Genomic DNA, 13,819 nt, shown 5'->3' with positions numbered 1-13,819 from the left:
CTGCACCCTGTCCCTCACTGCACCCTGTCCCTCGCTGCACCCTGACCCTCACTGCACCCTGTCCCTCGCTGCACCCTGCCCGTTCCTTGCTGCACCCTGGCCCACACTGCGTCCTGGCCCACACTGCGCCCTGGCCCACACTGCGCCCTGGCCCTCACTGCACCCTGGCCCTCACTGCACCCTGGCCCTCACTGCACCCTGGCCCTCACTGCACCCTGGCCCTCGCTGTGCCCTCGCTGCACCCTGGCCCGCACTGCACCCTGGCCCGCACTGCACCCTGGCCCGCACTGCACCCTGGCTTGTCCTTCTTTGGTCTCCCTCAGCCCTCCAGGGCTAGGACACGGGGCTGCTCTTCAGGTCTCTAACCCCTTAGCCTGGCTCTGCTAGCTCTCCTCTGTGCTAACCAGAGGATAAGGCCTCTTTTCCACCTGTCTCACTAGCAAGGCTGGGACAGGCAGGAAAGAGCTGGAGTCCCCTAAGTAGACTGAGAATCTGGTCCCTGCAGTACCAGCACTCATCCTGTCAGACCTGGTTTTTCTGTGGAATACAAATGGCAACAAGATGCAAATCTTAGTTTTGTTTCATTTATTTCTTACAACTTCACAGATTGTGTGTTATAGTATTCAGCATGTTCAAGTGTTGACAATGGAAACATTTACTTTTGTGTGTGTGTGTGGTTTTTCAAGACAGGATTTCTCTGTAGCTTTGGAACTTGTCCTGAAACTCTCTAGACCAGGCCAGGCTGGCTTTGAACTCACAGAGCTCTGCCTGCCACTGCCTCCCGAGTGGAGGATTAAAGGTGTGTGTCGCCACTACCCAGTGGAAACATTTACTTTATAGGAAGTGTTATATAACCTAGAGAAAATTAGCCTAATTTACTCATTTCTATGCTGTTAATATAAATTTTGTTACTCTCAGTAGGAGGAAAGTCATTGTTTTCCATGAAAGTGTTCAGTGTATCAATTTCCAGAGATATTCTTAAGTTTGCTGTTGTTCACTTTCACAATCTATCAATAACATTAACTAAATCTGTAAACCTTTTGTGTGGGGAACAGAAAGGTTCGCTGAAAACCTGTCAGAAGCCATACCCTGGATTCTAATCACGGAACTTCAATGTCTCCACGACTCGGCAGCCAGAAGCCACTAAAGCAGACAAGGGTGACATGTGCAGGAGGACACTCAGGGTGGAAGAGTGAGTCTTTCCTGTCAGTCACTGCCAGGTGCTCTGAGCCTCAGAAGAGCCCGAGGGGTGGCGGCCCAGGCTGGCACAGTGATCAGGCAGAGCTCTGCAGGTGACCTGGATGGGCTGGCACAGTGATCAGGCTGAGCTCTGCAGGTGACCTGGATTAGTGTTTGCATCCTTAGCAGCACCTTGACCTCTCACAACTGTGAGCAGCTGATGCTCTCCCCAGGGTTAGTTGACAATAGGAAGCTATGCAGTGCCTGGCAGTGTGCTGAGCACCCACACACCCCAAAATGAGACAACTCATCAGGCCCTGCTTACTGTTGGGTGGGAGCTGGTAAAAGTGGCCATGCCTCAGACTTTGGCCTGTGTAGCCTGAAAACCCCAGCCACGGCCCTTACTGGAATCCCCTGGCTTAGAGTTCTCAGTCTGTTTTCAAAAAGAAGATCCTTGAAAGTGAACTGTTAGAGTTTAGATGTTTAACCATGTTTTAGCCATAAATTAAGGCCACAAGTTCAGCTTTCTGTATGTGCTCCTCACTTCAAGTGTGCACTCGCTGGCTTAGCAGGACTGTCCAAGGTCAGCTCCCTTGGCTTGTCTGCTTCAGCAGACAGTACAGCAGAACCTGTGGCATTTGAGGAGCCGCAGCAGTCTCTTTGGCAACTCCTTCGTGGCCCAGGGGGTTAGGTTAGGATCTGCTCTGCTCTGCACTTGTGTCTCACGCCCTTGTCGGGGTGTGAACAGAGAGCACACGTCATCACTTCTCACTCTGGGTCATACATTTGTAATGTGTCCTTAGCTGTGTTTACATGATTGCAGCAGAGCGCGCTCATTCAAATCTATGCTAATACCCCAAAGAAGCAAATGGGGTACTTTCTGACTGCCTCCTGCTCAGACTCCAACCCTGCATGAAGTCAGATAACTTTGAGGAGACCCTTTCATCTCTCTAGAGCTGCTATTCTTCCTTGAGCCATGCAGTCCCATTGTCTTTAGCCACAGGGAAGCCACAGTTGCAGTATGGGAACATTATGTCTAAGGTATACTGTGCGGCAAGCACATTCCAGATATTTGATTTATACATAGGAAGTCATGTTTCCCTGTGTCCCCTTCACATCAGCTGTGATGGCCCCTACTTTATATCTGAGGACATAAAGGAAAATGCCATGGGTTAAAAGCAGGACCAGACTTGGACTCAGTACTGAGTCTAATGCCTGTGGCTACCACATCACTGAACAAAATTCCAGCCAAAATCTGTAAGAAGGAAGAAGTAAATGAGGAATGAGGAATCAAATGAAAGAATGTGGAGTATGATTTTCTAAGTAGGTAGCACCCCTGTTAGACAATCCCATCCCTGCATTGGCAAAACAGCTACGTGTATGGTTTGAGTATAGGCCCTGGCAAATGTAGCCAAAGTGGATTTAAAGTGGCCTTCCACCCTTCCCTGTAGCAGTGCTGGGAGCGAGTAGATACTGGAAAACTAGATACCCAGCTGCTGCACCGAGTCCTCATGTGGGCTGGTGGGTACAATTAAGGCTGTTCCTTGCAGTGTTGACTCACAGTGTCCTTGACCTTGGAGACACCCATCTAAACCTCACACCACCTGCAAGGGAAAGGGACTGCTCTTCAGCACAGCACCCAGTCTTCCTCTAGGTGGGGAGGAAAACTCGGACCCCATTGGCTGGACTGTTTACCACTGCTCTAAGATTATTAGAAAAAATAATTCTGGAAATTGGCTGTCACATCAATGCCATTTAAGAAGATTACTTGGTACTTTACATATTTCCAGAAAAGTAAAAAAGAAAAAAAGTACTCATTTTTGCCAACTTTATTTTTAGAAAAGTATTTTATTCAAACATGCCCTTACTTATTACAGACATAAATACATGCATTCAGACAAATGAATACACGAGAGAACCATATAAAGTAATTGGCACATCACTCCAGGATGCTTTGTCAGTTACTGGTAGAATTTGGTGCCTCTAACTTTAATCTTCTCCATTAAAATATCCATTCTGCTTCAGATTGTGAAGCCCATAATATTTTAGACTGTCTCCATGGATCTGTTACTTTTGCTTGTCAATTTAATTTGTGCTCTATGACTTTGGGTGGCTTGCTAGATTGTTCATGGGAACTTGTGGTCTACAAATGATGCCCGGCATGGAGTTCTAACCTCTCCAGAGAGACTGGACATGCAGTGTTCGTGTTTTTATATAGATTGGCACACTCATTTGTAAGCAGTCTAATCATTGTGATGGTGCAGGGAATGGCAGCTGTCGAGAGCTATAGACGAGCATCACTGTCATGATGCACGCCTGCAGTGTCTATAGGATGTTCGCTTTGCCACAGTTTCAGACACTATCTCATTTAATTCTCAGCTTCCTTGAGCTGAGTTATTTCCCTCTTCAGAGCTAATGAAAACAGACACAGCAAGAACAGTTCAGTTACTTGCCAGAGATCACAGGATAATTAGATCACCACAAACTTTTGCCAGGGGCAGGGAGATGGCTCAGTAGATAATCATTTGTGCAATCATGATGACCAGAGTTCAGATCCCATAACCTACATAAATGCATAAGTGCTGGGTGAGTGTGGAGGTGTAGCTCTAATCCCATTACTCAGAAGGCAGGAACACACTGATTGGCTGAATTGGCAGTATCTTCAAGCTGTAGGTTCAGCAATAATTAGCTTACTGACTCAGTGATACAGAAAGTGTTTGAGGAGGACACCCAACTTCACCCTTACAAACTACACATGTAAATACACACACACACACACACACACACACACACACACACACACACTACACTTGCATACTTATGCAAAAAGAGAAGTTGCCAAATGATAACACTAAATGCATCCAAAGCAAACCAAGTCTTAGAGTGTTGGAGTGGTGCTTGTGGGTCTTGCCATGTGATTGCCTTTTCATCTGTCCTCCCTTGGACAGAAGAGCCCTAGAGCTATGGGAGCAGACAGGCGGCAGTGGGAGAACCGAACCCACTTCACAGTGTAGTAATAAGAGGAGTGGGGCTGCGTCCCCAACACCCCAGCCGCCTGCACGGCTAGCTTATGACCCGAAATAACAACACATAAACTGTATTCATTTAAACACTGCTTGGCCCATTTCTATCTAGCCTCTTCTAGGCTAACTCTCGCACCTGGACTAGCCCATTTCTTATCATCTGTGTAGCACCGGTCTTACCGGGAAGATTCTAGCCTACGTCCATCCTGGGTCGGAGCTTCATCGCATGCATTGTCCCAGGAGCTGGGAACATGGCGTCTCTCTGAGGCGTCTGCTCCCGAGAGGAGAGCTGTGGAGTCTCTGAGCTCACTTCCTCTTCCTCCCAGCATTCTGTTCTGTTTACTCCACCCACCTATGTTCTAAGCTATGAGCCCAAGCAGTTTGTTTATTACTTAGCCAATGAAATCAACAGATTGATATATGACAATCCCACATCATCACAGCCTGCACTGTTGTAGCAGCCTTATCCCTGCCCTCCTGCCTGTTGTGTGTCTTGCCCAGGGCACACTCCACATGTCTCAGCATGGCCTTCCATTCTGGCCATGGGATCCCTTAATATTGCAGAACCCACCCTGCTCAGTCCCACCTTCTTTTTGCCTCTTTGTCTGCTTATGGTGAACTCCTTAGATGGTACCTGCCCTGTGACATCTCCCTCTCTGTCCTTGAAGAACTTAGTCTCCACAAGTTGCTTCTCTTTTCCTAGACCTTTTTCCACTATTTCTCTTGGTGACTTCCCTAGCAAACTTTGAGGCCCTAGGTAAGAGACTGGTAGATGCTTACGTCCTATTATCCCTTCTGTGTGATTTACAAACTCAAAAGTTAAGAGAATGGATAAGTATATACATGTAGCATTGAGTGAGCAGTTAGTAATGAAGAATGGTTTTAAAAGCAACAGTTTGAGCTGAGCGGTAGTGGTGCACACCTTTAATCCCAGTACTCAGGAGGCAGAGACAAGTGGATCTCAATGAGTTTGAAGCGAGGCTGGTCTACAGAGTGAGTTCCAAGACAGCCAGGACTGTTACGTAGAGAAACCTGTCTCAAAAGAAGAGTCTGAGCTAGCAGGAAGAGTGCTATTCCAGGGTCACATGGAAAGTGTTCCATTCCACTCAGTGACGAGCTGCAGAGAGATGTTCCTTCGTAGCATGGACTGTTCAATGAGGTGAGGAGCAAGACAGGAAGGTGAGCTGGGCATGTGCATGGTACCTGGCACAGCCCAGAGCATATAAGGCTAAGGCTTGAAAAGCAGAGACTGACCCTTGTGGCTCTGACCCCGACTTCTGCTCACCAAGAAGGTTCTCACCAAGCTTTTGGTAGTAAAGATTCTTACTTGGGGAAACGGGGTTTGCCCAGAGTTTGTGTAACCTCCTAGGCTTCCAGAGTGAGAGCCAGCTATCTAGGAAAAGCACTCCTGTCATCAGAAAGGTGGAAGAGTGTAAGAAGTACATAGTCTAAGATTCGGGCAAGCTCTAAGCCAAGGGTCCCAATTTTCATGTGACTCTGTCTTCTAGATGATGTCTGTCCTTATGAATACCATTGTCTTTGAAGACTGTCGGAACCAGTGGTCAGTATCTAGGCCTCTCCTAGGTCTCATCTTGCTCAATGAGAAGGTAAGTGTGCTTTCAGGAAGGGCCACAGGAGGAGGGAGGGGCTATTGGACACTGACGACCATGGGATAGAGAGCTGGGGCCTTGACAACCCAGAAGTCCTTTCTTCAAAGGCTTCAGGTCTTCAGTTAGCAGAGGCCACAGAGGCCCACACACTACACTGTATGTGGAATGCTGAGCCGTATCTCAAAATCACTCACTTGCCTTGCCACTCCATGGGAATTCTGAGCAGCATCAGCCCCTTTGCCTTCTCCTCCAGCCTCTCTTTATATCTGGGGACCCCAGACACGACCACATGAGATGACAGCAGCAGCAGCCTTGAGAGAGCGTACCTAGGGCCAGTACCCTTCATTCAGGAAGCACGCACCTGTGCCTCCACAGTGCTCTGACCACCAGACTGCCTCCCAGCACTCTGGCCTTTCAACAGTCGGTAGGAACAGTGCATTACTGCTTGGGAGAATGAATTGTCTATACAATAAGATAGTACTGGGAAAAGACAGTGAGATTAGAGGCAGCCGCATACATTAAAATTCAAACGAAAATCCCAGCCTTGGAAGGAAACTAATAGAAGAAGAAAATATATCAAAAAGAGAAGAGCTGTCTCATCATTCACCTGTGCTGAAGTATCCAATTTTAGCCACATTCAATAGCACTGTCATTCATCTTCCCTCGGTGTTATTGTGATTTAAATCCAAGCTCTATAAAAGAGAGCAGTTCTTTTAAAATGATTGAGAGGGAATAAGGGTAAATTCGGTGTTTAGAAAAAGCTTATGACATCACAATATTATACTTTACTGATGGAGGCAATATTTCATGGTTTAGGATGAAAAACTAATAATTTTCTATTTGGTGTGAGTCACCGCATCATTATAAAGGGAAAAATAAGTAGTTCCATGCATTCCCAATCTTGTTCAGGAAGACACTGTGTTTCAAGTATAATGCCTCTGATATATAGTATTTAAATATTAGTCTGACTACATATTAATTATGTGTGTTTTTTGATGTGAGCTGTTTTAATGTATGTTGGAAATTAAATATCATACAGCTTAGGCTTGAAGAGGTAAACATATGACTGGCAAAATGTTGTCTTTCGCTGAAATTGGCTGTTTCCAGTGATTAGGAGCTCCGCTCAACATCACAGCTTGTTTCTGTGTGTGTACAAGACCACAGACCCCAGCAGAAAAGGAGGGGGCTACCAGGTGTGCCAGCAAGTGCTCCCAGAACTAAGAACTTTGAGAAGTGAGGCTGAAGGAGAGACCGTCAGCCTTGCCTTCAGTCACCCAAGTGCTTCCCGGGCATTAAGTCCTCCTCAGCCTGAGGCCCTTCTTCTTTCAGCCTTCCTGTGACAAGTAGAGTTGAGACCCCAGAAGACCGGGTTCAGTCTCCCACAGAGAAGGCAAGGATTCCATCAGGCTAAGCAGTAACAATGCAGCAGTCACAGCAACAGACTCTTAAGAGCAGGGAGGGCACTAGGTGCACCTAGGAATGCTTATGCGGCTTGGGTTTTCTCTAAGGATAGAAAGTTGAGTGTGGATGCAAACCCGAGTATCAGGGAGCACAAGGAGACCCCAGCTGGCCTGGCTTCCTGCGAGGGTTGGAGTTGGAGCCCAGCTGACACTGTCTCTCCCAACAGTATTTCAGTGAACTGAGAGCAAGCCTGATCAACAGCCAGCCTCTGCCCAAGCAGGAAGTCCTTGCCCAGTGTTTCAGGAACTTGATGGAAGGAGTGGAACAGAACCTGTCTGTCAAGAACAGAGACAGGTGAGCATTGCCCAGCGGGGGATCTCTAGAGGCATTCCAGGCTTGCTGAAAACAACGGGACTACAGTTAGCACAGCTCACGGATTGGTGCAGCTTTCCCATTACACCTGTGGTCTTAGACCCAGGCCAGTCCCAGTCACTACAGTTTACTGGGTATTTGCTCATAGATGCCAAGATTTAAAAAATACAGCCTTTGCCCTTAAACAGTTATAATCCAACAGGAAAGAGCAAGTGAAGGGGAACTCACATTGTCCATGGAGATGCAGAAAGACTTCTGGCCTTTGAACAAGCGCAGGCCTAGGGGATGGACACCCCAGCTAATGTTATCCCTGCTTCTGTAAGCTGCGTGAGAGAAAAGCAGCAACTTCTCTGCTGAGTCTCTTCTACAGTAAGGAGTCAGTGATGGCACTGGATGTGGTGTTTAGACAGCAGAATGGTCCTGAGGCCAGTGAGCCGTTAGGTGTTGGTTTCTTCCTCTGCGTGTTATTTCAGAGTACCTGATGTCATTGGCCAGTGAGGTCTAACCAAATTCATCACTACGAATGAATTCATTTATTCAGTTTATAAAACTAGAAGCATATGGAACCCGTGGTAAACAAACTATTCCGAGCTCCTGGCCTCGTGGAGCTCACAGCCTAATGGTAAGACAGACAGTAGTCACTGATAAGGAAGAAGAAAACTTCCTTATCAGTGCTCAGGGAAAACTTCCTCCCTGACCTTTCATCAGACACTCGAGCATTTATAGCAGATGCTGTCCATCACCCAGGAGGCAGCGGATCCCAGGTATGAGCTGTGGTAATAAGGCGAGGTCAGCTGGGGTGCAGGCACCTTCCCTTAGCCGTTCATCAAACTCTTAAGCAATGCTCTCACATCCAGAAAGGGGCAACCTCAGAAGCTGGAAAAGGAGAGGCAGGATGTTTAAGTGGCATTTCTGAGCTGCTCTGTGAAATAGTATGGGCAGTCCTCTTAGTCTCAAGAAAGAACGGCAGCAAGGACTGGCTGCTGTCGTTGCGCCCACTGTGTAGAGAGAATGTTTTCAGGCCTTGTCTCGTTGACATGATAAAATTTGCTCCTGCATTCCCTTAAGACAGTTAGTTACTCATATTAGGTACTAGGCCAAGTGGCTAGTCATTCAGGCTGCCTAGACAGTAGTAGTAGAACCAAGATTTGGATGCAGGTAGTATAACCCATTGGGGGCTAGAGAGATGGCTCAGCAGTTAAGAACACTGTCTGTTCTTCCAAAGGTCCAGAGTTCAAGTCCCAGCAACCACATGGTGGCTTACAACCATCTGTAATGAGATCTGGTGCCTCTTGAGGAAGAGACATGGTCAGTCATACTTATCAACTTAGACCATGAAACCCAATATGGACAAGTTCAACAGAAGCGCCATATACAGGCTGCCCATGCATGCTTCAGCGTTGCCAGGGCATAAATTTTGTTCATTCATTCAGTATAACCCAGTGCACCTTTTTAGGTTTGTTTTTTTAAACAGTGTTGTATAGCCTAGGCAGGTCTCAAACTCACTATGTAGACAAGGCTAACTTTTTACGATCACATTTATTCAGGGGCAGCTATCAGAGAACAGCTCGGCAGGAGTTAGTTCTCTCCTTCCACTATGTTGGTTCTCAGATGACCAGAGAGACTCGGGTCATCAGACTTGGCAACACCTCCATTAACCTGCTGAGCTTCTCACTGACCTCCAAGGATAGCTGAAATTTCTGATCCTCCACTCCCTAAGTGCTGGGATCACAAGCATAGGCCATCATGTCCAGTTTATGTAGTGCTGGGGATCAAACTAAGGGCTTCATGCACAGTGCACAAGTATTCTACCAAACTGAGCGCGCACCTCTGCACGTTTGTGCTGTTTTCTGAGATAGTTTCATCACAGAGGTGCCAGCTAGCCTCAGACTCAAACTCATGATCCTTCTACCTCTGCTGTCTGACTGCTGGCATACGGACAGGAGCTTCAACTTCCCACTGTCCCCATTTTTCAATCACTAAATTCTGTTTTAGTTGAAATCCTAATTGTACCTACCTTTGGGAAGACTGCAATGATGAAAGCATTTATCTGTATGCTCAATTCAGTATTTGAGGCATAGTGTAAACGGTTTTTTAATGTTTTCTATGTAGAACTTCAGATGTCCCCATCCCTAAGCTGTCCAGAGTGGGTTTGGTAGTGACTTCTTTTCATGGGAGGATGGTCTGGTAGCAGAAGCGTGGTGGCCAAATGAGCACCCAGCACCGAGGAGCCTTCCTGCAGGATCCTCTCCTGGGGCCCGAGCTCCACGCTGCCCTCCCTCCAGCTTTCATTCGACCTGCAGCTCACCGCTTCTCTCTCCACAGGTTCACACAGAACCTCTCCGTCTTCAGAAGAGATATGGCAGAGGCGTTGCGTAGTGACGGCCACTCTGAGCTGTGCAGCCTGGACATGATGAGCTGACCCACCTCCCGAGCACGCACTGTGCAGCTTCTGTCAAGAGACTCGGAGTCCGCGTCTGCGATGCTGGCACCCAGAGAATGTGTTCTCAGAACAAGCAACAAAGCCCTACATTTTTATAAGTCTGACCTAATTATAGAAATTCATAATAGTGCGCATACAGTGTAAATTCAGTATGCAAAGCAGAACATGTTTTTAGTCTGTCTGGGTTCCCACAATGCTGAGAAGTCTAGAAACTATATTTAACCAAAGAATATAATAAACAAGCCTAGCACCCAGTCTGGCTCTGAGATCAAGGTTGTCGATTTGAAGATGCAGCCCACAGTGTGGGTCCTGGATTGAGACAATTGCCATTTGAACCTGTTGAATTGATAGTTTTTACATCTGGAAAACACTACATTAGGGACTCTGGGCTGTGGGCATTTAGAGAGAGCCTGGGTTTGCTATAAAGCCTCCCCCAGGACTGCACATCAGCCTCTCTGCCTCAGCAGCATCTGATAAAGTTGAGAGACAGTAACACAATTAAATGACTTACAAACAATGTTTGCTTTCCACTGGCATAAATCTGAAGTGGTTCCATCTAGAAGAATTAAGCCGTGTGCTTGCTGCCTGCAGAAAGATGTCTTTAGGGCTCTGGAGGCCTCAGGAAGAAGTTCTGGATGCTCCAGGACCTGGTCCTTTTGGCCCCATTTGATCTGAAGAGGAGCTTAAGGTGGCATGTAGTGTTTGAAGCAGCTCTGCCTTCAGTTCAGGTGCAGGCTGTCAGTTCCCAGAGGACAGAGTTACCTTCCATCTTCTACACTTTTAACCACTGTTGGATTGTGACTTCATCCAAACACAGGAAATGGAGGCCTTTTCAGTCTGTGACCCGCCATAACTAAGCTATTAATTTGACATTGCCACTGTCAAGCGGGCCTCCTATCTTACTGCTCTGTCCTTGTGGTTCAGGCTTACAATAAACACTGTGCCCATTATTTCTGATAAGACATGAAAGGTTGGCCTCACTGTTGCAGAGAAGAAATCCACAGGCTCTTCTTGTAATCTCGTTTCTCAGACAGTGTTTCTTCAAACCTTTCTTGATAGTTGCGTTTGCAACAGGCTTGTCATATAAAATTGAGTCACCTAAGTTTATCTTAAAGTGTTTGTCTTCTGTGTGCAGAAGGGAGTCAGGGGACATTATGGTCTGGATGAGACTGCTTGTGGTCTTTAATGACAAAGAGCCTGAACCTTCTCCACCCCACTCTATTAGGAATGGAACTTCCTAGAGAAGACAAGTCCCAGACTTTGGAACATCAGCTTTCAAAGGAGCTTGACAAGAATTTCTCTTTGGTTTTTGTTTGGTTTTTAATTTGTTTAGTTTTGGTTTTTTGAGACAGAGCCTCGCTATGTAGCCCAGGCTAGCCTGGAACACACTGTGATTCTCCTGCTGCAGCCTCTTCAGTAGAGGTTGACAAGTGTGGGCCACAATGCCTGGCTTCTTGGGTTTGGGGTGTTTGGGGCTGGGTGGTTATAACTGCACCTCATTTCCACAAACACGCTGCTAACCCCGTCCGAGCATTGTTTCTTTACAAATGCCGAGGGTCGGAAACACTACATTGTTTGCATTAAAATGTTCACAAGAAAAGGATGCTGTGCTGCCCTTTCTTTGCCACACAGCCAGCTCTCACCTGGGAGCTGAGCAGCAGGCGGACAGCCTCTTTCAGGCTTGGCCACCTGTGTCCTTGTGCCTCAGTTGGGCTTGACCCACAGAGCACTCTGTGGGCAGCCCACCTGGGAGAGAGTGCCTTCCTTACCCACACTGCCTCCCCTCCCACTGTGCACACTAGGAAGTAAGGCCCAAAGGTGGCTTATAGCTTACAACTCCTGTCTCAGGAGAACTCCTTGCTGCTCCAGGTGGTAAACGGAAATGTTTAGAATATTTAGCTTCATTTCCACCTGTTTCTCAGAACTTGGTTATTAACAGTAAATGACTCTAAAATTTCAATGGATTTAGGGCTGCCTGGAGATGTAAGTCGGTGGTAGAGCACTGCCTAGTGTTAAAGTAACATTTACCTGCACTGTGTGTGATGATCAGAGCAGCCCAGAAACCCCTCTCGGCTCCCCGGAGTCCATCCCACTAGCATGACAGCCTCACACACCTTGAGATTGTGGCAACGGGACCCCGTCCAAATGCGTGGACTTCGTAGGTTGGCCACACCTTCACGGCGCATCCTAGCTCTCGCCCTCGCAGCTCATAGTAATTGCCCCTGAAGCCTCAGTCCTCAAGCAGAACCCATTGCCTGGGGCCATTTTTCCCCTCCAGCTAGCAGCCTGAGCCGGGAATCAGTTGATTTCCTAACTGCACCTGTACTTTTTTTCTACTTAATCCCAAATTGGGTCCTCTGTGGCTGGTACTGAAGAGGCGGACAAGGGACCCTTTGGACTCCACAACCCATGGGACTAGATACCTCAAGAAAAAAGCCAGTCTAATAAGACACTTTGAGCCGTGTCTGTGAGCGCTGCCATTAATTCATCCTCCTGCTGTACTTCATAAAATCGTTCTTGAGACTTTTTAATGTTTTATTGAGGTGCAAGTTTACGAGGAAGTGAACCTTTCCAACTACAGCAAGAGTAACCTGCCTCCTTGGCATATTAAAAAATAATGTTAGTGTCGGGTTTTACGTCCCACAGTTTGGATTGCTGATAAGAGCGCTTCCCTTGACAAGATTCTTTTTGAGGTTTACAGAAAGCGTAATAAAATATGTAAGTTACATCTCCACAAACAAAAGCTATAACATAAGTTATTTATAAGCGTGAGATACAAACAGTATCACAATAAATAAGCCATAAAGGGTACCTGCAACATCCATCTTAATGTAATTTGCCCAACAAAGGGGTTGAAACGAAGTCAAATTCAGTAGAGAAAATTTGTCAGGAAGGAAGCAAAGTTGTAGAACACAGAGTGGGGGAAATGGCTGATGGGTGAGGGACAGAAACGGGTGTGAGGTGATGCTTGGGGGTCCCTGACGAGACTGCAGCATATGCTTGCCCAAAGGGACTGCCCCGCCTCTCCCACCCCGCACAGCCTGCCATCTGCACTTAGTTGCAGCTCCAACACCCTCCAGCACCTACCAGCCCCTAGGGAAAAAATATCCTGCAGCCTCATGCTGCTGCCAGCATTAGCTCCCTTCCAGGCTTAGCCACTCAAGGCCATAGTCTGAAACTGACCAAGCTTCAGGACCCTAGGAGCCCTTCATCTACACCAATGGTTCTCAACCTGTGAGTCATGAAAACTTCAGCAAACCTCCGTCTCCAAAAAAAAATTTACGATTCATAAACTGCAAAATTACAGTTTATGGTTGGGGGTCACCACAGCGTGAGAAACTGTATTAAAGGGTCGCAGCATCAGGAAGGTCGAGAACCTCTGCTCCTTTACTCGTCTACAATAAGCCAATTAATGAGACCAAGTCTCTGCCCTCGTGGAACTGGCGGGCTTTGTCGGCAAGTCAGATGCAGCACTCCAGTGAGGACTACAGGCTGGGATAGAGAAGGCCTGTGGCCAGGGATGCTGTGGAATTGAGGGAGGTGAGAGCTGGCTGGATCTTAAAGCATGCAAAGGGTCCAGCCATGGGATGAGCTGGGAGAGAAGCCTGAACGGAGTCTACAAATTTCCGAGCCCCAGTTCTCTCCTTTTTTTTTTTTCTTTATTGCCTCGTCTGTCCTAGCGTCATACCATAAGTGTAATGGCCCTCCAGTGAGTGAGGCCCTGTGCTGAATGGGTGTCCTAAAAGAGCTTTCAGGCCAGGAGGAGAGGCAGGCAGCAGCCCCCCCCCCCC

General features: G+C 47.3%; 1 protein-coding gene across 2 annotated transcripts in view; it reads left to right on the top strand.

The window, feature by feature from the left end:
- Nucleotides 1–11,583, top strand: part of Ranbp17 (RAN binding protein 17) — a 352,625-nt gene extending 341,042 nt beyond the window's left edge. For both annotated transcript variants that reach the window (XM_026780758.1, XM_026780757.1), the window contains 3 exons: nucleotides 5,711–5,809; nucleotides 7,440–7,567; nucleotides 9,911–11,583. In XM_026780758.1, coding sequence (XP_026636559.1) covers nucleotides 5,711–5,809; nucleotides 7,440–7,567; nucleotides 9,911–10,007 — 324 coding nt within the window. In that variant the 3' untranslated portion in view covers nucleotides 10,008–11,583. The remainder of the gene's footprint in view (nucleotides 1–5,710; nucleotides 5,810–7,439; nucleotides 7,568–9,910) is intronic.
- The last annotated feature ends 2,236 nt before the right edge of the window (nucleotides 11,584–13,819 follow it).

Source organism: Microtus ochrogaster, chromosome 7 (assembly GCF_000317375.1).
Source record: "Microtus ochrogaster isolate Prairie Vole_2 chromosome 7, MicOch1.0, whole genome shotgun sequence".
Taxonomy (NCBI): domain Eukaryota; kingdom Metazoa; phylum Chordata; class Mammalia; order Rodentia; family Cricetidae; genus Microtus; species Microtus ochrogaster.
Note: the sequence above shows the minus strand (reverse complement) of the source record. Positions and strands in the feature narration are given on the sequence as shown.